Source organism: Malus sylvestris, chromosome 2 (assembly GCF_916048215.2).
Source record: "Malus sylvestris chromosome 2, drMalSylv7.2, whole genome shotgun sequence".
NCBI lineage: Eukaryota > Viridiplantae > Streptophyta > Magnoliopsida > Rosales > Rosaceae > Malus > Malus sylvestris.
Window position 1 is genome coordinate 3,243,571 of NC_062261.1, and position 22,037 is coordinate 3,265,607.

General features: G+C 38.0%; 1 protein-coding gene across 3 annotated transcripts; it reads right to left on the minus strand.

Annotated features, from left to right (window-relative positions):
- Positions 1-7,758: 7,758 nt before the first annotated feature.
- On the minus strand, positions 7,759-21,345 carry LOC126593808 (dnaJ homolog subfamily C GRV2-like). Of its 3 annotated transcripts, XM_050259929.1 has the most exons (22): positions 20,466-21,345; positions 19,650-19,883; positions 19,394-19,481; positions 19,082-19,290; positions 18,614-18,715; positions 18,479-18,541; positions 16,154-18,373; positions 15,256-15,618; positions 14,654-14,794; positions 14,146-14,538; positions 13,562-14,056; positions 12,616-12,839; positions 12,178-12,522; positions 11,545-11,839; positions 10,904-11,362; positions 10,471-10,816; positions 10,015-10,358; positions 9,475-9,939; positions 9,008-9,132; positions 8,801-8,924; positions 8,398-8,466; positions 7,759-8,256 (listed from the first exon to the last, which is right to left on the minus strand). In XM_050259929.1, the coding sequence occupies exons 1-22, from the start codon at positions 20,898-20,900 to the stop codon at positions 8,050-8,052; spliced, it is 7,746 nt and encodes a 2,581-aa protein (XP_050115886.1). In that variant the 5' UTR covers positions 20,901-21,345; the 3' UTR covers positions 7,759-8,049. The 3 variants fall into 3 exon arrangements, with proteins under 3 accessions (XP_050115886.1, XP_050115893.1, XP_050115901.1); XM_050259936.1 differs by lacking the exons at positions 19,394-19,481; positions 19,650-19,883; positions 20,466-21,345 and having other exon boundaries at positions 18,614-18,725; positions 19,082-19,229; XM_050259944.1 differs by lacking the exons at positions 19,394-19,481; positions 19,650-19,883; positions 20,466-21,345 and having other exon boundaries at positions 18,614-18,687; positions 19,082-19,219.
- Positions 21,346-22,037: the final 692 nt, after the last annotated feature.

Below are 22,037 nucleotides of genomic sequence, written 5' to 3' on the forward strand. Positions count from 1 at the left end.
CAAATTCACATTAAGTTCTATTATTTTAAACAAGATCAGTCGCGTTTTTGTTTCAAAGATGAGAAACGCAACACGAACTTGTCCGCTCATCTTTATATTGATGTTAACCAATCACCGAATGACTACTATAAATGAGTTCAATAAGAGAGTTTCGGACTTTCAATTTAAAGTATTTATTTAAGTAAAAAACAGAAGAAAAAAAAACCACAAGAAGTTTAAAAAAATATATTAACCAAAAGCATAATATAACCGGATGACCAGAGAATACAGTCTGCATGGGATTATAGGATTGCAGAGACATTGTCGGCACAAATGAAAGAAAGCAAATTTAGAGCACCTTTCATGGCTTAAACAGAAAACACACTTTGCCACTTATCGGTGGTTTTTGTTGAGAGCATCAATCTTATATTGGGAAAAAATGATCAGTTTCAAGTTTAGTATGTAGACAATACAGAAAATACAAATCGAACGACTTGAAGCACATGTGGTCTTTGGGCTTCACACGATCAACAACCTGCTCTGATACTATGAAAAAATTTAAGGTTCCACCATACAACTTATTGACAACATAAAGAGCAGCTCAATTGCTTATAAGCACATGTTGTAAGCATAAACTCTAATAGTTCATCAATCTAAAGAACATGGATACAACCAATTAAATCACAACTCCACTAAACCAATAGATGAACAAAAACACGAGAAAAGCTCGAGAACTTACCTGCAGAATTGGAACCAGATGAAGAAGCCATTGCGACTTCACAGCTTACTGCCTTCTCCTCTTTTACAAATCTCAATGGTTCTTCCAGACAATAGGACTTGGAACTCTATATAACCGTATATTGCAAGAGCAGTGGCATAAGCTTTTATAGCACTCCTTTTGTCATTCCCTATTAGAATAGACTTAGGATTCAAACATCACAATTGATACAACATATCAATCCCAAACATGTTCTATTACCGAGTTCTAATCCCACAAGGATTATTCAGAATCTCACAAAACTTATTCCACAAGGAAACCAAATAAGTTAATAAGGCTTTTGACCAAGACTTTTCCATATCAATCTTAAACACAAGAACTGATTCCTTCCATAACTCACACTCATAAACTTACACATGTAAGTCCTATCATTTCTCCATAGTGAGCTCAACACTCTCAAAAGTTTTAATCAAAATTGCCACAGTCCAGTGCTGTGGATTTTTTAATCAAACTGGTTGGAATATTAATTAATCGAACGGTTGAAAATCAAATGCCAGAACATTTTTTTTCTGTACAAGTGAGTTGAGCGAAAGAACACAGAATCTCGATCCTGTTATGTGTATATAGATAACCACTTGAATTATTTGCGACTGCAAAAGTCAAGACTTTATTTGAACATTATACGAAACCGTCGACAATCATAGGGCAAGACCAAGACCAAACCAGAGGGAAACATATATATTAATATTACTAGTAAATTCTGTCAAAGATTTTGACATGATTAGAAGTTTCAGAACGTAGAATCGATCGAGTTACAAGTTACGAGTTGAGAGTGATAGAAGCCATATAAAAAATACTTGTATCATCATCGATCGTCATCAATGAGTGGGGACTTGCACCAAATAAGGGAAACCGTCCTGGAAAAATTTGTTTCACATGGAAATCATTCTTTTTTCTTCATTCATTGTGCCCTTTATTTATTTATTTATTTATTTCTACAAAGACAATTCATGAATCTGTATTACTAGTACTACTAGATAATATGCACGTTAGGGTTTGCATGCTTTGGCCCATAAATTTTGTATTTTTTCAATTAGTCTATGATACTATTTAGAAAAAGGCAGGGGTTTAATATCAACGATGATTTTGTAATGCAATCACGTTACGTATTAAAGTTTACCTTAATAGTGTAACATGACATCCACAACATAAACACTAATCTTATTACAGTAATAATAATGTCGTTCTATGTTATTAACACATTTCTCTTATTATATATGTAATTAATGTTAGACTAGGAACTTTGACTATTTTTTGTAATTCAGACGTTAAATGCTTAATTTCTTGTTGTAATGCTTAAATGCTGTTAAATATGAAGGTAGAGAACGCAAAAATAAATAACATTAAAAGATAATTTTATAACAATCACCAATAATTTTATTAAACAAGTACCATTAACTTTTATAAAAGGTACAGTAGCATTTTTTTCCCTCTTTTTTCGTTGTTAAAGAAAGAGGAAAATAAGGCTCGTTGTGGGTTTTACACTGATATCAAACAGTTGAGAGTTGCAAACAATAATACAAATTAAAATCACCAAAATGATCATGAACTATGTGGTGCATGGCAAAGTGACATGTCAACGTTGCACAACTAACACACATATAATAAAACAAATTTTGACAAGGAAATCCAAACTTCTTCATAGACCCGTGCCTTAGGGTCAATGTGGGTAGGCTTGAGTTTGTTCAGCTATGTATCTCATATTCTATATATCTAACACTGCACAAACACAATATATAATATTTACAGTCCAAATGCCAAATTAAGGACCTGCCTGACCTGCCTCCATGGTGCCGTGGTCCAAAATATTAATCCACCTCCTCCCCCAACCATCTTTTTAATTGGTATATTGCCGCCGACATTTCAGTTTTCACAGCCTACCTATATATGTGTAGAAAGAACTAAGTGAGCCCTCAAGACAATACCTGGTTGACATTAACCATGAAAAAAATGGACTAGAATTCAATAGTTCAAATTTCGTCCCAATCACAATAGAAACAACTTTTATCTTTTCGAATCAGTGTGAACCATTGGATTTTGATCCAATTCCGTGCAAGTGTATTTTATGCAGTTCTCAGCTTAGTTTTGATCCAGAAGCTGTGTATTTAAATTCAAAATCAGTAATTATCATCCATAAAAAGACTTTGTCGTTAAATCAAATAATCGTGTGTAGTTCGGTAGTTTTGAAGTACATACCCTAACTAAATTATGTATCCCCTATATACCTACCTCCCAAAACCTAATAAATAAATAACATATTAAAAGGAAGCAACATTGAATTGATATGTATTATTCATGAACGTAGTGCGTTTACAGCCTCATAGTTTGGAGATGCCCAATAAGGGACGATCTAGTTGTACTCCAAAGCGTTTGGGTCGCAGGAGGTGCACGATCCTCCTAGGAGAAGATGGAAATTGGAAAGTGAAATCCAAAAACAAATTCAATTATCCACCGTCGGTCGACATGTGCTGAATTGAATTTTCTTAATAATATTTTTAATTGCATGTAGTTTGGCAAGCATGTGTTCATTGTTGCCAGTTTCTTATTAATCTCAAGAAATTAATTGGGAATAAATTAATTTTTGAAAGTCTAATTTACCTGATGATAATTTAAAATGCAGTGCAGGACCTGGCTGGTGTAGTATATATATTAATTAACTTTCAGTTAATAACTTCAAGACGATATCCCACTTACATGCAAAAGCTTCTCAACTGCAAAGTTTTCATAATTTTTGTTTGTGCTTACAGATTAATTAAAAAAAGCATCGATCGATCCTGTACCGAAAAGAGAAAACAATAAAAATCTAGATATATAAATTGAATTCCGACTCTAAATATGTAAATTGATTTAAAGGTCCATGTTTGACTTAGATGTTGGCGGTTTCAGAAGTTTAGATACTGGGACAAACTTTCGTAACCACTTAATTTACAAACCTAGCAAGTTTATACTTAAATGTAAATTTGAGTACATCGAGGATTAGGGTTATCCCATGAAAAAGATAAGAAAAGGATTAGACAGAAGAGACTACTGGAGATGTCAAGAAAGTGAAAGTCCACTAAACAATGGTCCACTATATTGCATGGTTTTTCAATATAAAATTAGATATTGGGACAATATTGACTTCACTAGATTGGGACAACAGCGACCCATGATTAACATGGAGCTAATATTTTGTAAAAGATTTGTTAGCAGGAATGGTAAAACCAAGACCAATGAGCACGAAAGGTTCGTCATAGATATGTTTATGCCGGATTCCTGTCATTTAATGCATTAGGGTTTGTTAACATGCAATATCATCTTCATGTATTATCTACAAGTTTGGCACAATCAATGAGTAAGTCACAATATGTTTATTTAGCTGAATAATCAATGACAGACGTTGACTACAGAGAGAGAGAGAGAGAGAGAGAGCCTTGGATGGAAGGGATGATCGATGTATAGTCTCTTAGATCTTTTACATTGGTTGAAGTGATCCCATTTTTTTCATCGGGTCGGGGTAGAGACCAAAGGTCTTGAGCGACCGATCCGGTAGAACAACTCAAAAGATAAAGAAGTATCGTTAATTTCTTCATGCTCGTTCCAAGTTCGAAGTACCATTTGTACAAATAAGAATCCCCAAGTGTGATACTTAAATATAGAAATCAAATAACTTGAGTTTGAGTCCAATATATTGATATCACTCATGAGTTTCATATATCAATTTCATGAGTATAATATAAGATGATGCTATCCACACACCCATTTTACCTCCCCACCACCCTTAATATATTAAACTCATGAGTTCAATATATTGTCATCACACTTAAATTTTTTAGCCCACTATAAAAATGTAATTCCTATATGAGTTTAATATATTGGTAGTCACTTGTTCCGACCTAAACATTAGGGCAACAATGGCCATAGTTTTTATAGCCTCATAGGAACCCTAAACACTGTAATTACTATAGTAGTATTATTCTTCGGGATTTCTTGTTAGTAACTGCTATTATCATTGGAGTAATACAGTACATGATGTCTTTGTTTTTTTTTTTTTGGTAAACACAGTACTTGATGTCACATAGCTCTCATTGCAAACATAAATTTACCAATGTTCTAAAAATCCCCGCCTAGAGTCGCCTAGGCCCCGCCTAGGCGCTAGGCGGCTGGTCACCGCCCCGATTAATGCCTAGGTGTTTGAAAATTAATAAAGGGCGCCTAGACCAGTTGAGGCGCCCGCCTAGGCCGCCTAGCCCGCCCAGAACCGCCTAGGCACCTGCTCAGGTTGCGACTCACTTTGATAGAAAATAGATAACTTTCAATTTGCATTTAATTTTTTTCAATAAATTGTAAGAGACTTGTTGAATACTTAAATGGGCACACAATATATGTTTGTTCCCCATGTTTTCATTATGTTCCAATACTTTATAATACATATGTCATTCTATTTTGTAGTTTATGATGAAATTATATATATTTTAAGTATAAACAGACACTTATTTACACGAAATATAATGGATTTACTTAAATCCGCCTAGTCCGCCTAGGCGCCCGCCTAGACCCCGTCTAGCAGCCTAGGCGCTAGGCCCCAGCCCGCCGCCCGACTAGCGCCTAGCGTCTCATAGAACCTCGAAATTTACACCGAGTCTTAAACTATTTGGTAGAAATTCCGTCGGTTTATTGATGATATATACATGGTTTATTATGCCCTTATCATTCTAACTGTTATATTTCATTTGAAATGTGATATGGAAGTAGTTTGAAGTTTGTTTTTGTTATTAATTAACTCCTAATATGAAGCAAGAACTTGTAGATCATGTAGTTGATTAAGAGTGTCATTCATGCACTCGAGGTCTTGTGTTGGAATCTCAACTCTTCCAATATTTTTTTCGTTTTCGTTTGTTTGCAGAGGTTTTCAATACACCATTCAAATTATAACACATATATTTCTTTTAAAGTGTGACACTGTGACTCATCAACTCTTTCATCCACCCATATTGTGAAATGATAAATCAGGTAAAAAGTGTTGATATATACCCGTAAAAGTTCTCCGTTTGGGTATATGGAGCTATCCTAGTATTCCGGCTCTAAATATATAAATTGAATTAAAGGTCCAAGTTTGACATAGATGTTGGGGATTTTCCAGAAAGAACTAAAGTTAGAATGTACATTAAACTTTAGGTTTATGAAAAGGAAAATGCTAGGATGATCACTGATCATCTTTTGTAATCATATGATGTGGTTGTTGATGATTCAAATGAGTCATGTTTTAAAGAATGAAAAATTAGTATCCGGTTATTAGTTACTAATGTTCATTGATTGAAACCTTATTAGTTTTCAGATTTTGATCAAAGCCCCTAACATTAATGCAATAATGAATTTACATGTTAATTACATAATTTTTAAAGTAAAAGTTAATAATTGATTTAGGATTTTAATACTCACACCTTTATTAAACTCCTAACTAATTTTCAATTCAAAACATTTCCAAAAAAAAAAAAAAAAAAATTAGAATAAGTTATACCCCTTACTATAAAAGGTTTCCAATTTTTTAATCTTATATGTACCCATTCATGTAATTTTTCAACTTTTTAATCTTAAAATGTACCCTTTTTTATATAAAATCTATTCAATTTTTTTCTAATCCATTTTTAAACTTAAATGGGTACATTCTTTTTCTTGATTTGAGAATGTATCCGTGTCAAATTTAATCAAAGAAATTTACTAATGTTATTAAGCCTAATATCTATTATTTTTGTGTGGTTTTGAAGAATGTACTCATATTTTGGTACAATAATTTTATTTATAAATTTTGATGAATGTACCAATGTTTATATACATACACACACAATATTTGCAAGTATAATTTATATTTTAATAATTTTAATCCACAAATTATGGGTTTTATTTATTTATTTAAAATCTCATTAATACAGACAACTATAAATTTTAATTTAAAAAATATAGTAACCTACATAGAAATAAATTATCACATTAATTTCAGGGACTTCGATAAAAATTGAAAACCAATAAAGTTTCAATCAAATAATATTGATAGTTAGGGACCGCATCCAAACTACTTCTTTAAAGGAAGAGTCCAGCCATCAATCCCACATCATGTAGTTTACAAAAATAATTTAAAATTTTGATTTCTCTAACCTAAAAAAAAAAAATTTAAAGAAAAAAAATTCAAACACAGAACTTTAGATGCACAAACAAACTTTCGTAAACGCTAAAGTTACAACCCTAACAAGTTTAAATATTAATGTAAAATTGAGTACAACGAGGATTCGGGTTATCCCACTTTTGCTAAACTTGAAAGAGGAAAGATAAGATTAGACAGGAGAGGCTTCTGTAGATGCCAAGAAAGTGAAAGTCCACCTCCCAATGACGTTCCCAATTATTTTTCAGGTATCCGCAGCATCTTCAAAATCTTATCTAATCCAAATTTAAGGAAAAGGAAAGTTCAAAAATAAATATCAAATGTTAATTTGACAGGTGACGTAGCAATGTCAAATTTTCAATATCTATAATTGGTACATTAATGGGTCCACACAACATAATAATTAAAAATTATTTGACATCACATTTTCTCATATGTCAAATTTGATTACATGACATTTCACTTAAGATTTGACCTTGTCTGTTAACACACCCAACTTACTTTGCCCCTTACAATTAACCAGTCGAATCTACATTAACGAAATCTATTATGTTCTACCTTATAGAAAATGAAATTCGAACTTGAAAGTTAGCACGTCCTATTTGTTTTGCCTTGACTAACTGACCGAACACACATATATGCACCCATAATGAGCATCTAAAACTAGGCTCGTAATCAAAATGAAAACGGGATGAAATCATATTTTCGTTCATTCGATCGTTTGAGAATCACTTATATCAGTTTGCAGGTCCAAACCGAGTTAACAATTCGAGTCGAAATTAGCACCTAGCTGAGTAGCGATCGCCACTAAACTCGTGGAAGTTGAAGAACACGAACAAAAAGTTAAACAAGAAACGAAGAAGAAGAAGAAAAACAAAGAAACAATTAGTTATGGGAGCATAAAATCAACACAAAACATGGAAGAAAATTGCCCAAGATGATGAGATCACACAAAAATCAGCTCAACTCAATATACAAGCGGGCAATCCCTCTTCACATGAAAGAAAACAAGTAACTTTTTCTCACTGTTCGTTGGAAAAATCGCAATAGCTACCAAGACGCAGACAGTAAAAACTGTACAGTGTACTATACAGGAAAGTATGAGGCTTTACTCTTCGGTAAATGCTTACCAACGGTTCTTTCGTTCCCTGTACTACGAAAGGTGGTCAAGTTTTCCATTTAAGTCGGATGAAGTTGAAGCAGGAGGTCGCGATGGAGCGGGTTGTGGTGGGGGAGCTGGAAGGGCATAAGCGAGTCTCGATGATGAACTCTCAATTAGTCCAGCAACTCCGGCAGCAGCGGATTGAGCACTTGAAGGGAGGAAAAGATCATGTTTCTGATCCTTATAGGCACTCCAAACCTGATAAATGAGCAATTTTCATTGCAAGAGCAACATTAGTATTGCGGTCTCACTAAACTCGGTGATGAACAATCAAGATCTTGTAAGCCACGTTTCAAGATCTGGAAATTGCGATGGATAAAGGTAAGCGCGAGGACTTACATCTGAGGAATTTAACAAGTCACGCACTTTTGTACAATGGGCTCCCTCCGTTGCAAACGCATGCAGAACCTGGAACGATAAATCAAAACTTTCAACACGCCAAGAAAAAAAAAAAGGGAATGAAAAACAGGTTAAATAGATTAATTAAAACATGATAGATTGGAAAAATAATCTTTCCAAGGACCGAAACCGCCTTTAAGTTTTGAACAAACTACCGATCAAACGAATTCAAATGTTGAAACCTTCACGAGACCTAGTTCATGAAATATATAGTATTTCCTAATGAAACAAATATTATGGTTGAAAAAGCAGAGAGAATTTTCCTTCACTATTGAAAACAAGAAGGGAACAAGAACTCGGGCAACGTAATTTATTGGCATATCTTTTATGAAAATGTTCTAACCTCAATTGCCAGCACCCTGCCAATAGATGCTTCGGATTCATTCCATTTCATCTGAGAGCACAGGCCATTCCTTCCTCCAGCTCTCCAATCAAGAAGGCCAAGAAGTACATCAACAAGACCAACCCTACAGTATCACAAAACTTATATCAGCCGGGTCTAGACTAAGATCAGTCAAAAATAATAAATCTAGACTACAAAGTTACTCACTTAAGTCCTTGTGCAACAAGTGCATCCCTAGCTCGGTTTCCAGCAACAACAACACGCTTTAGTGTCTCAAGAGCCAGTATGCTTCCACCTTGCCATCCAATTGCCTTCATTAGAAGAGGAACAACCTGCAAAATTGAATAGTGGTAAAACAAGAGGGATTAAAAAAATGAGAGAGCACCGTACATGACAAAGTGAGAATAACTTGAGGAATTCCTGAAATTCCTACTCTCCTCAAAAACCTTATTGAATATTGACCAGTAACTGTCTACCTCAATTCAAAGTAACATGCATTCTAAAGAAAAGATCAAAGAAGTACACAATACTACGGGCATGAATCTCCCAGAAATATATGAGAACAGAATTTGCAGATGAAGTCCTTTATGAAAACTATCAAGTCATGGTTTCCTGATAGAATACATGAATTTTAGATGTAAAAAGAATTACATCAAAAAAATAGTTTTACGCACCTGAGGAGTTCCTACACTAGTTGCTGCCATAGCTTCAGCACATATGGTGCTAGCTGCCAGTTGATGTAGAACGCGTAAACAACTGAGGCGCACGCGTTCTTGGGGAGTTTGAGTGGGCTGTGTGGATCCATCATCAGATTCATCTGTTTTGTCCACATAATTGCCATTGTTTACCTCCTCTGATGCCATTGTTTCTCGTCTTCCTTCATAAGCCACAGCAGCCACGAGCTTGGGCACATATCCAAGATATCCAACATGATCTGCAAGTGCAGGGTGCACTCGTAATAAAGAAACCAACGCAGCAGACAGAAGCAAAGGAAGTTCAGGGTCAACAGCTTGTGTATCGTAATGTGTGGCAGCAATAGATGTCAAATACTGATCTAGCAGTCCTTCCAAGAATCTCTTGGGATTTCTAAGAGGAAACTTGGGATCTTTTAGGAATAACCTAACATAGATTCCGCCAACCTGCATGAGCTCAAAACTGTGAGTTTTCCAAACAATAAGGCACTTAAATGTAAATTTAGCATATCCATGTCCTACCTGTGGCTCATCTCTCATTTCTTGCTGCCCAGATGCCTGCTCAGGTACATCCCAATCAACCACGCGACCTTTCATCTGTTCGCGGTACAGATCTGATGCCATGGTTGCAATCTGTGCAGACAATGAAGTAGCCATTGCTGGTGTCCATACGAGTTCTGGGGTCTCAGTAGTCTGTTCAAGGGCAACTACAACGGCCTCGCCAGGCCCATCCCTAATAACTGAAATCAAGCCATCTGGAAGGAACCTTGCTAACGTTATAGCAACTCTAGGCCCATGCATTGGCTGGCCAACAAGCTTCCCCAACAAAGACGCTGCTGCTGCTCTTTGTTGTAAGGAAATTTCTTCTGCAAATTATGATTCACATCATTAAAAAAGGTTAATCTTCACATCATTAATAAAAACTTTATTCTTCTAAATTAATTTTGAAAACTAGGAAAAGATACAAAAAGTATTTACCCTGCAAAGGCAACAGAAGTTCAAGGATGTAGACAACTCCCCCATGCTTGGCAGCTGCCCAAGCAAGTTCAGGTGTGCTGGCCAGAGCATAAAGAACATGAAGAACCCCTTCACGACAAGCTGGGGCTGAGTGAAGCATCTGTAATAAAAGAAGAAGGCTAGATCCATCTGCAACCATAGCCTCCAAGCAGGGAGCATATGTAGTCAAGAGTGATAACACGCTCAGGCAACGTTGAGGAATGTTGCTTTCTGATGCAACAGGCACAGAAAAGCATTCAAAAAGAGGCAATAGCTTATCTTTTGTAGAAAAAATTGACGCCAAATTTGGCCTGCTTGTCAGTAAATTCTGCAAAGAAATAAAGAGAAAAAAAAGTCAGATACATGTAATGAATTTGTAAGTTTGGAACTTAACATGCACAAGAGAGCAAGATACCTTAAGTGAATTCAGTGCAAATTTAAGGTTCTTAACCCCCTCAGATTCTTCCTTATCTACTACTTGTCCATTAGATAGTGCAGAATCTTCAGCCGGAGTCTTCTGTTCGCCAGTTGATCCAATAGTCGTATCATTAGAATCCTCAGAAGTCTCGAGGGATGAGCCATTCTGATTTGGTACATCCTTAATTTCAGAATCGGTAGCACATTGATTATGCACAAGATATGCTATAAAATCAACTAATGCAACACAGAAAGCCTCTGGTTCACTGATCTCAAAATCTGGTTGATCGTTATAGACCCTCAAGTAAACATTGCCAACATAGAGTTCTTTTGATAGTGCCTTATACCCAAACAGATGTGAATCTTTCATATCATATGAACCATCAGGACCCTGACTAGCACGTTGCTGATCCACAAATTTCAGTAGTTCTGCTCGGGTTGAGGAGTTCCAGATAATCTAGTACCACAAATAAATAATACAATCAACCATAAAGAAACTAACAATGTGAAGCAACCAAGTGACCCTGACAGATGTTACAAACTATGTATTACATTATTTTTTTGTTAAGTAAAAGAGTATGCTATATGAAAGCATGCATAAAAATTGACTATCTTAAAAAGTGAAACTAAAACAATTACCTCTGGAGACTCCAAGTTATTGTTTAGTTTAGATAGTAGGTCTTTTGGTGCTTGATCTTTTAACATACTGGCAAGCTTAGGTGTCAACAAAGCTCTGAGGGCATCAGCCGCAGTCTGATTATAAGGTGTTGAACTCCCATCACTACACAAACCACTAAGCCTAGATAGTGCCTGCGAAGCACGTACAGCATGCATATTTTTGGCAATTTGTACACTAGCACCAACTCCGTGTGATTCTGTTGCATCAGATTCCTCTGCAGTGGAGTCATACTGAAGAAGCACGGGCAAAAGGTACCTAAAAGTAAGCGCACACAATACAACACAACAAAGATGAAGATTAATTGATCTCTTTGCACAAACATAGTGTAATAATCAATTCTACCAAGTATTACTAAGAAACTACAAAGTTTGAGGCACTGTGAAAGAAAGTGAGAGTGAATGGCTTCACAATGAAACACCATTGACACCAAGAATTTATAAGCATTTGTATTCTCCTCTATCCAACCTTAGAAGTCACTTAACTAAATGCAGATAAAATCAACTAATGGAGATGGCAGACTAATTTGACATTTACCTGAGCGATGAGCATGCCTCTAAAATTTTGAAAGTAATTATTTGTGTAAGCTGACTTACCATAAGACACCAGCCTTCAGCAAGGCATCCTGCAATTCAGTGGACACAGAAACATGTGCAATAGTCTGGAGAGCAGCATCGACAGCAGAAGGTACAAGCTCAAGTTCAGTGCAATGCACAATGTCATCAACTAGTCCAGAATATTCAAGGATCTCAGCCCAGGCACTCTCAAATTTACTCAAAACACAAAACGTTCGCATCACATTTGTAACAATTATGGCAGATGGTTCACTTGCAGCAGTGCTTGGCTGAACTACACACATGCAACGGGAAAGAAGATTCGCAAGAAGTTGTATGCCACCATCCCTCACAAGCTCTTCTCCATTCAATGCAGAAGATGCACACCTAAGCATGGAAATATAAAATTATACCATATCTTCCTGTCAACATCAATTTGAACAATAAAACAGTTGACAAGGTGGATTAAGGGGTGTTTACGTCAGCCAAATAAGCTCTGATGCCGCAACAAGGAGAGGTGCCCTATCTGAGGAAAGAAAATTGTTATCATCCTTGTCCACAGTAACTGCATTGAGCAACATTGGATAACCAGCATATTTAAACGGCTCCAGAATGACTCCATAGCGTCTGTACAAGATACACTGTCCTTTCAATAAAAGCAACAGTCGCCAAGGCTTAGGGCCTTGCAAGCCTTGCATAGTGGCCTACAAACAATAATACAGAGTTATCAAATATCTTAACAGGGGGAAGAATACCTATCACCTTCTGTCCACACAAGGTAAAATAAAAATGGATACCTACGTCTACATAGAATTTTGTATAGCTCCACTAATCATTAACAAGAGTACACATGCACACTGAAAGGATGCACATCCAAAGGCTCAAAAGCACGCATCAAAGAAAAATACTTGAATACACAAGAACTGAGGTGCACAACCAACAGTTACAGAATATAGAATACTGAAACGTAAAAACGGCATCCACTACATACATAAAGACTTAGACACCCATTACAAGTCTAGCAAAGAAATAAGTTTGTTCATGTAATTTTCATGGTTTAATTCATTCAAGTTTACTAAATGCTTGTATTACATCATAATTTATTGGAAGTAAAGATAAAGGAAGCATAAATGAAATACAACTTCCTAAAAGACTCTCACCATATTCTAAATATACTTAACAAATTTCTATGTAATTAAAAGTGCACTGCCATTATTATTCCAATTCCAATGCATGTGAGTAATTTTCAAGTTGTATTCTTTCAGGCTTGCTCCCGCATCAGTCTTTGACATAAAGAGAATGACCAACAGCCAAGCTGTAATGAATTTCTAGAGACTTTGGAGCAAGATGAATTTGGGACTGCACATAACCAATATTTTAAGCATGCTCATATAAACAAAAACCAGTTCTGTGGGGCAGTGTGTACCTGCAGGCGCTCATAAGCTTTCTGTACAGCAAGAAACTTCTCCCTTCCTTCAGGATTTTTGTCTGGATGGTATCTCATGGCAAGTTTCCTATATTGTCGTTTAAGCTTTTCTTCATCAATGTTCTCAATCTGCTTGGATATGCTAGATATCTCCTCACCCATCTCAACAGTATGCGTCGGGTCGGCATCATCATTTGATACATCTTCCAAGGAAATCTCTAATATTTTGCAAGCTTCTTCTTCAGAAAGATCCATTGGCCGTCTTGTCAACTCCTCACGCCACATTACCAATAATGATTGTAGGAACTCAACATGTTCAACAATGGGCCAATTTGGAAAACGAATCTCGTCACATAAGTTCCGGAGGTAATAACGGTGACACCACATTTCATCTCTTAACTCAGGGTATGTCACTGGTGGCATTGGAGCATATTCATACAAAGAATGGCAGTGCTGAGACAATTTCTGGGGAAAATCACCAAGATGCTGCAAAACCTGGACAAAGAAAATATTTTTAGAGATCATTAATACTCTCTTTACAAAATAGTAACAAAACACATTTCTAATTTAAAGCTTCCAATTACCTGACGGATCAGATTTTCCGCTCGCATCTTGTGAGTCCATATAATCTCTGGAGTATCAGAATCAGATACCATTGCAGCTGCAAATGCAGCTGGACCACTACGTTCCAATACATACAGCAACGATGCAGGAAGAAGCCCACCCAATACACTGCGTTTCGCCAGAGGCAAGGAAGAGGAAACTGCAGCTTCTTCACCACCATGAAATGCTTGGTGAACATGAGTCATTGAGAAGAGTTGGGCGATTGAAAGGAGATTAGATCCAGGATATGCCAAGGCAAAATAAAATGCCCCTGTGTTGTATAGTCGAATCATGGCCTTGGGATTTCTAGTTACAACAGCCTTAAGTAAAGAAGCGGCACCCTCTACAATACTTGGCTCTCCAGAAAGCATAGCCTAAATAAATTTGGGAAAAGAAATAGTGATTTAATAATGATATAACAATGCTATTCAAGACACTTCTTCACAAGGGCAACATAAACAAATTGAAAATGAAATATGCTAGGATCACCTGAGCAATATGCGGAAGGCAACGTGGACTTGACAAGATCCCTTTTACTCTAGGAGTCGGGGTAACTATCTCTCCAGCATCATCTAAATCTGAATGTGCAGACACCATGCTATGTAATATGGACAATGCTGCTTCACCAATCTGAATATAAAAACCATATACTAGATCGTGTCAAGCACAGAAAATGAGAAGAGAAAAGAAAATGGCATCTTTTCTACAGGATAATAGACAAAAGAGATAAAAGAGACTTCAACAAAAAGAATTCACCCCGATTTTTTGAAAATGTTTCAATCGACGTATCCTTGTGTATTCAATTAACTGAACTAATATTCAGATGTACCTTTCCATAGATTTTAATGAAAATCTTTGATATTCAATTGAACTACGAGATTAATAAATTGAACATTGACACGTCTAGAAGATAACAAATAGAAAAAAAAAACATTTGATATTTTATCCAAAAGTTGAGCAGCCATTATAATTACTTGAAATAGAGCTACCAGCACAGCAAAGATTTGCAGAGAAGAAACTTCTAGAAACAAAAGGTACACAATCATTACAACATAGACCGAGTTTAAGCTTCATGCATATCAAAACCACACCTGAGTTGGCGTGAGAACAGGGACTCGAACAGCTAAAGCCCAACGAAGTTCACGAATATCCCGCAATCTCTTCCAGTCCAACATCCCAGAAGCCCAGCATCTCGTTGTCCAATTAATATCCTTCTTTGACCAAAATCTCCTAATGGCATCCTTTTCAACAGGTCCAACCTGTGCTCCTTCCTTGTCAATAAACATCCATTCCTTGAGAGGTTCCATGAAAGCAGTCGCAGCAATCAAATTAGATTGCAAAGGAATAGCTGTCCTTTCAGAAGCCTCATGAGCCACCGTCAGCATATCAACAGCTAACACACATCCTCCCACCAAAACACACGCCTCCACATTTGACAAAACCTTCATTAACGCCTTCACAAATAGTAAAATATAGAAAGTTATCATCTTCCCCGTGTTGAATTAATAATGAAAGGACCATTTCCATTTACAAGGATGGCAAGTGGTTAACCTACAAAACAAAGGGATGGCAAAACTTGGAACCCTGGTGCATAGTAAAGGCAGTGAGAATGTCTCAATGCCTTGGTGGTGAACTCTCAGGCAGTTTGTCACACTGTGTGACTCACACACATCCAGAATGGAAGCACATCAATCATATATACATACAAGTTTCATTTATGAATATATATGAGAAAGAGAGAGAGCAACCAATCTAAATTACAACCTATAAATGTAATTGTCAGATGTTATTACTGATTACACAATGGAGAGGCAACTGGGGAGTGCAAGGGCAGCAAAGATTTTGCATAACCAAAATAAATTTATGGAATTTTTGTACCCAAATTTTTTTAGTGTTCCCAACCTATCTTCTCAAACTACCCTACTGGAACCCAAACTGATGTCAAGGCAATTTGTATTTCTAGAGAAATAATGAATAAAAGACTTGTACCTTCAAGAGCAATAGAAGGCGGTGCCTTAAAGCCCTGTCATCTGTCCTATCCAAAAGGACTGTGATGTGAGCAGTGCCCTCAAAGGGACCTACTGTCTTGTAATGCTGTTCATACACTATTGCCATTGCTCTTGCACAGAGCTCTCTCACTGAATATCCTCCTCCACCTCCAAAACCATCTAGTCTTCCCATGTCACACCAATCATCAGATGCGCCCATCTCATCAGGAACAGCACCATCCACTGTAAGCCCTATGTCTGCATCACATAAGAACCTATGGTAGAGTGCTCTAAAGAACGCAACGGGATCACGCAATGGAAAATCTTGTGCCCTGCCAACACTGCCACTCTCAAGCAGTAAACGTAGATAATACTGACCCACACAGACTTCTTTGGACAAGCTTGGATATCTAACCGAGAACTCAGAGTAGTTCCAAGATATCTGCGGCACACTATCTTGACCAGTCGCAATCTCTACCATAGCACCTCCTGGAGCAATATCTTCCGTACGCTCCTTCTCAACATCTAACTTATGAACCTCAGCCTGCAAAGTCTCCCTCAACTCTTGCCGGGTACGCTCATTCCAGATCAAATCTGCACGATTATGATCAAGGCTAAATGCTCGCCAGAATTCGGGCCAATTACAAAGTAGCCTACCAGATCCCACTGGAGTGTTTTCGACAACAACCTGAGCAGGAGCAGGGAGGCCTGTGTTCTGAAAACCAGTAGTGTTGGAATCAGAATCAGTTGAGATTGAAGTATTTGCTTCCACTGCCTCATGAATGCTTGTTGACTGAACATCAGTTGAAGAGACAAATGTTGAATGATTGTTTTGCGGACCACCTGTAGAGACTTCGGTGGTCAAATTTTCACCTGTTTGACTTTGAGCAATAGAAGATTGGAGAGTAGAAGCCTGTCCAGAACTCGAATCCAGTGCAGATCTTTGATAGTTATCAGCCTTAGAAGCACCACCACCTGTCTGTGTCATGGGATCACCAGGTAAGGAATGTTCTTGAGATGTTGATCCTCTCCCTGCACGACCTTTCCGCTGTTGGAGTAAGCGTCTCTGCCTTCTGCTGGTCAAGGATCCTTCTTGATTAGAATCTTCCAGTTGAGTTCCATCAGGACGTGTGTGCAAATAAGCAACAAGCCCAGGAGGCAGAACTCTAGACAACAGATCCAGAGCTGGTTGATAAGAATCTGCCCAAAGAGCAACAAGCTGTCGACTAACTTCACGACGCTCACCAGGAGGAAGGAAGAACGCGTGCACTAAATGCCTCAGTAAAGCACCATCGCGCAATGCAGCATCACGCATCGACTCTGCTGCAATTGCATCTTCTTCCGCAATTGTACGCATAATCACAGCCACTGTTTCCCTAACGCTTTCAGCAGGATGTCCAAACAATGCAAACAAACGACGCTTTAAACCAGCTACTTGGCGTAACAGCTCAACAAACACTGTGTATTGTGTTGTCTCACCATGTGGTTCACATATCATTGCCTCAAGAACCTCCACAACAGCCATTGATAATAATGGTGATACAGACATAGGCTTAAGTCTGTTGGAGAGTATAATAGCATAACCATGATTAGCAAACAACACTGACTTTGTGTGCATGATTGTGGCATGCTGCTCTCCTTTAGAATCTGTTAGTATATTTGTATCCCCAGGACCACCACCAATAAGTACTGCGACGAGGCCTGCTGCTTCAGCAGCTACACCCTCTGAACCATTTCTGAGTAAGCCCATTATTCTTCCAACAGCAGCAGGAAAAGACATGACATGTGAAGATGCAGTTCGTGAAGCTAGTAATCTACGTAAGCATGCAATAAAGCCTATCACCGTTGCAGCCGCTTTAGGTGAAGGGGGAGGTAAGGGAGGGGACTCTGGAGGAAGATTTGGCGTAGATGGAAGCATTGTTATTAAAGCCATCAAAGTCACCTCAGGTACTTCTATGTTAGAAGGAACTCCACTATATGGTATACATGCATTGAACTCTCTTATTCTACGCCATAGCTTAGCTCTTGATCCAGGAATAGAACCACCTTCAGAAACTGCATCTTTGGCAGCTGCTGCTAAGTGTTTCAAATGCATAGATGCACTCTCCATATCTGCAACAGGCCGCTGGAGTCCAAACTGTAATTGGACTCTCCCGCAAGGTGGATCAATGCGATGGCCAGGCATTGTCAATCTTGGTAACACAGTCACTGCACATTGGCCCTACAGAGATTAAACCAAGAGGTCAACCAAGAGAAATAATTATCTTATGAAAGAAATTCATGGGTAAAATCTGATCAATATCTACAAGACCACACATCCACCTACTTCTGTTTGCAACTGATCCCGAACTGCTACAAGTAGGCTATCACGAGACGTGCTTGCATAAACCTACATACATCATACACATCAGAAACATGACCTCATGATAAATCAGGAATTCAAAAGGAAGGTTATGCTCACATGGATGGGGCACCCATCATTGAACTCAATTGCAAACATTTGGGGCTCCTCAGCAAATCGAACAAGTGCATTTACTGCAGATAAAGGTCGAACAATAACAGCCTGCACACATCTAGTGACTATTCTCAACATTTGATATAATTCCGTGAAATGCTAGTATATACGAAATAAAAAGCCATAAAAGGTTTTAGAGAATTTAAACTTTCATTATTCCTTTCTTAAAATTTGTTATGTGTACATAAATTGCATGGGCTTTAGGTGAGCAAAAAAACGTCCTTTCTTTCTTTAGAGTTTATTCACTGATCTGAAATGTAGCACTTGTTTTCTTATTGATGACAGGACGGTGAGGAAAATGCTTAAATTTAGATACCTTTTATAAAGGAAGCTTAATTCAAGTCTAATGGCTCGAATTTCATGGCATCAACCTAAAGCTTATGATATATTGTTTCAGTAAATTCATCAGCTTACTTCATAGTTCTCTGGGCGTCTTTCAACAAGTGAAACTTTTGTGAGAATCAGTTGACGAGATACAGCATCACCATTCTCCCCAAGTCCACCTTTTGGGCCAACACTCAAACTCAACCCTGGAACATTTAAAGTTCCACGAGCAGCAGAGCGCAACCTTGTCACAGACCAACCTCCACATGGAGTTTCTTCTGCTCCAACTGCCTCTTTTGCTGCATTACCAGATAAATTGATAAGAGCGGCTAAATAGACAACATTACTGGAACACAGAAAGAACAAAAAAGAAGATTCTAAAAAAGGGTTAAAAAGTGCTACCCCTTCGTTTTATATACTCTGGTATAGTGAGAGATTGAGAAGTGTCCACATTTAGTGACACCCCGACCATGGATTTTGCTGTTTTGGTCTGCATGAAATACATTATAATAAGAACTGATTCAAAAGAATCCCTGAGAACAGAAGGGTTTTCCAATGGGGGCACTTCATATATTAAATTTGAACTTACAGAAAATGAGCATTTACATAAAGTTCTAAAGAAAATGTTGAACAATGAACAGTTCAAGGTTAGTCATACCAAACTTGCAATGATGGCTGAACATGTGGTTCCAGAAGCAGCTTGAAAAGCTTTAGATTTTCTTCCATACAAGGGACAAAGAACAAAACTTCCATGTTCACCGCCTTTCTTCCCATAAGCATCAGTAAGGGAAACAATGGCAGGCGAGTCAAAATCTCTGAAATCCAAGCACCAGCGAAGGTCTCCACTTTTTAAATCAATAAGTTCAACCCCAACATAAGTAATTTTTAATTTCTGCACAAGCCATCAATTGTTACATAAAATCAGTCTAATCCTTACAAAAGAGCAAACCGAACATGCCAGTCACCATTACTGACCACTCAAATGTACATTATCAACATTCAAATAAACATCAGTTTAGTAAAAATTATTAACGACTTACGTATACTTGCGAGCAACTTACATGGGTCTAAAATCGTTAAAAAGCATCAGACATAAACAAGACAGCAGTGTTCAAGTACGCTTTTTAGTAATAGAAGCAGTAACACCATGATAAGTAAACCCATTTCTGATTATTCTCCCGAGTTCCGTAAATTCTATGCTAAAACTATTAGTAAAGAATCACACTATTAGTCTCCCCAATGCTGTAAATTATATGCTAAAACTATATGGTACAGAAGCGTCCCTTGCACTAAAGCTCCACTCTTCCAAGGCAAATTTGCTCATGGCTTTGAAGCAATCATACTACTAAGTATTAGCCATTGAATCTTCTACTAACAAAGTTATCGACTGCCTACGGAATCTTCTACTATCAAATTAGTACGGTAAAACGACAATGCACAAACACTAACAAGCATCAGAAGATGAGTAACTTACAAGTGGGACCCACTCGGCATTCCGGCGCCGGAGATGAAGCACCGGAAACTCGGCGACGGCGCCCAACCGATTCCCCCTAATTCTGTGCAACTCGGTCAGTATACTCGCTCTGTACCTCGACGAGAACTTAATGCCCTTGAATTTGCCCTTCCCATCAGTCCGAACACTCAAATTGAACTCATTGGAGTTCTCGTCGCGGCTGAGGATCGGCGCGGCGGAGTCGAAATCGGTGGCGACGTCGTAAGAATTGGTGACGGAGAGCGTCCCGGGATCCAAGGTGGTTATGGCGACATTCGAAAGGCAGAGAATTCGCTTGTAGCGGCCGCGCCACGAGTGCTTGATGACCAAGTAGCGGGCGAGGTACTCCGGCTCCTCGACGACGGCAGGGGTAGGACGGGAAGAAGAATTGGAGGAGTTAATCTTGGGGCTGTCCATCGGCGCGGGTGCAGGTGTGGGCGCGGGAGACGTGTTCTGATCGGGTGCGTGGCGGCTCACGGATTCTACGTTCTGGAGGAAGTGGAGGGTGTGAGTGCGGGGTGCATTGTGGTGGCGAAGAAAGAACCAGAGTCCCGAACCGGGTCGACTCGGTGGAGGCGCAGAGGCCGCGGCCTGAGACCGAGACTGATTCGCCCCCAGCTCTGACGGTTATTTACGCGTTCTGCCACAGCGTCCAGTTTTTTTCTCCGTTTTCCGATCGATCAAACCCTAACTGAACCGGATTGAATCATCGGAGATCTTAAGGCCGCGTTTGGATCGGAGAATTGGAAAAAAAAAAATTAATTGGAAGGAAGAAGAAAGAGAGGAATGACAGCTGGGGCGAAGGAGAAGAAGAAGAGCTGTGCTTCGCTGTGTACAATACTGTCAAGAAATACCGATGTCGCCCGACGGTGACCTATCTTTAAACTCGAATAACCAGAAACGATGCCGTGTTGGCCCTCAAAAGTCTTGAAAGTCCACTACTTTTTAAATATTTCTTAGTCTCGAAGTTATATGAAAATTGGACGGTCAGGATTTAATTGAAGAATTCTTATTTTTAATTGAAGGATTTTTTTTATTTTTTATTTTTTACTTAAGTCATGAAGAATTGTAAGAGGAGAAATATATAGTTTAGAGAGTTTAGTTAATCCAAGTGTCTTACTGTTATGTGGTGTTACATGTATATCGGTTGAGAAAATATTAGTTTTTATGCTTGTATATTATAATTTACAAATTAATAACATTGCGTGACGATGTTACGGTACATTAAATATTTATCATTCTCAAAAGCATATCATAAATTAATAACATGTCATATGATTTAGAGCTTACAAAAGATTATTTAGATGTAGCCCCAAATTATGAGTCATGTGACGTGGCCCTACTTTTCGTATGTTCCAAATTATTTTGTTCCCACACTTATCTCAACCCATTAAGTTGGAACTTGGAAGTCGTGAAACCCTAATTTCTCAAATGGGAGAGTGAAACTTGACACTCACTCCACCGGTACTATCCAAAAACCAGGTGTGTAAAATGCAAATATTGAAACCTCGTAGCTCATTTTGCAAACAGCACCCAAATCTTGCAATGTAAAAT

What these genes read in the sequence shown, in the direction of transcription:
- LOC126593808 (XM_050259929.1), bottom strand. Translation starts at nt 20,900, where the DNA reads ATGGACAGCCCCAAGATTAACTCCTCCAATTCTTCTTCCCGTCCTACC. An exon ending in CTGAAGGCTGGTGTCTTATG is followed by an intron (nt 11,840 to 12,177) that starts GTAAGTCAGCTT and finishes GCTTACTTTTAG; the next exon opens with GTACCTTTTGCCCGTGCTTC. An exon ending in TTGCACTGAATTCACTTAAG is followed by an intron (nt 10,817 to 10,903) that starts GTATCTTGCTCT and finishes ATTTCTTTGCAG; the next exon opens with AATTTACTGACAAGCAGGCC.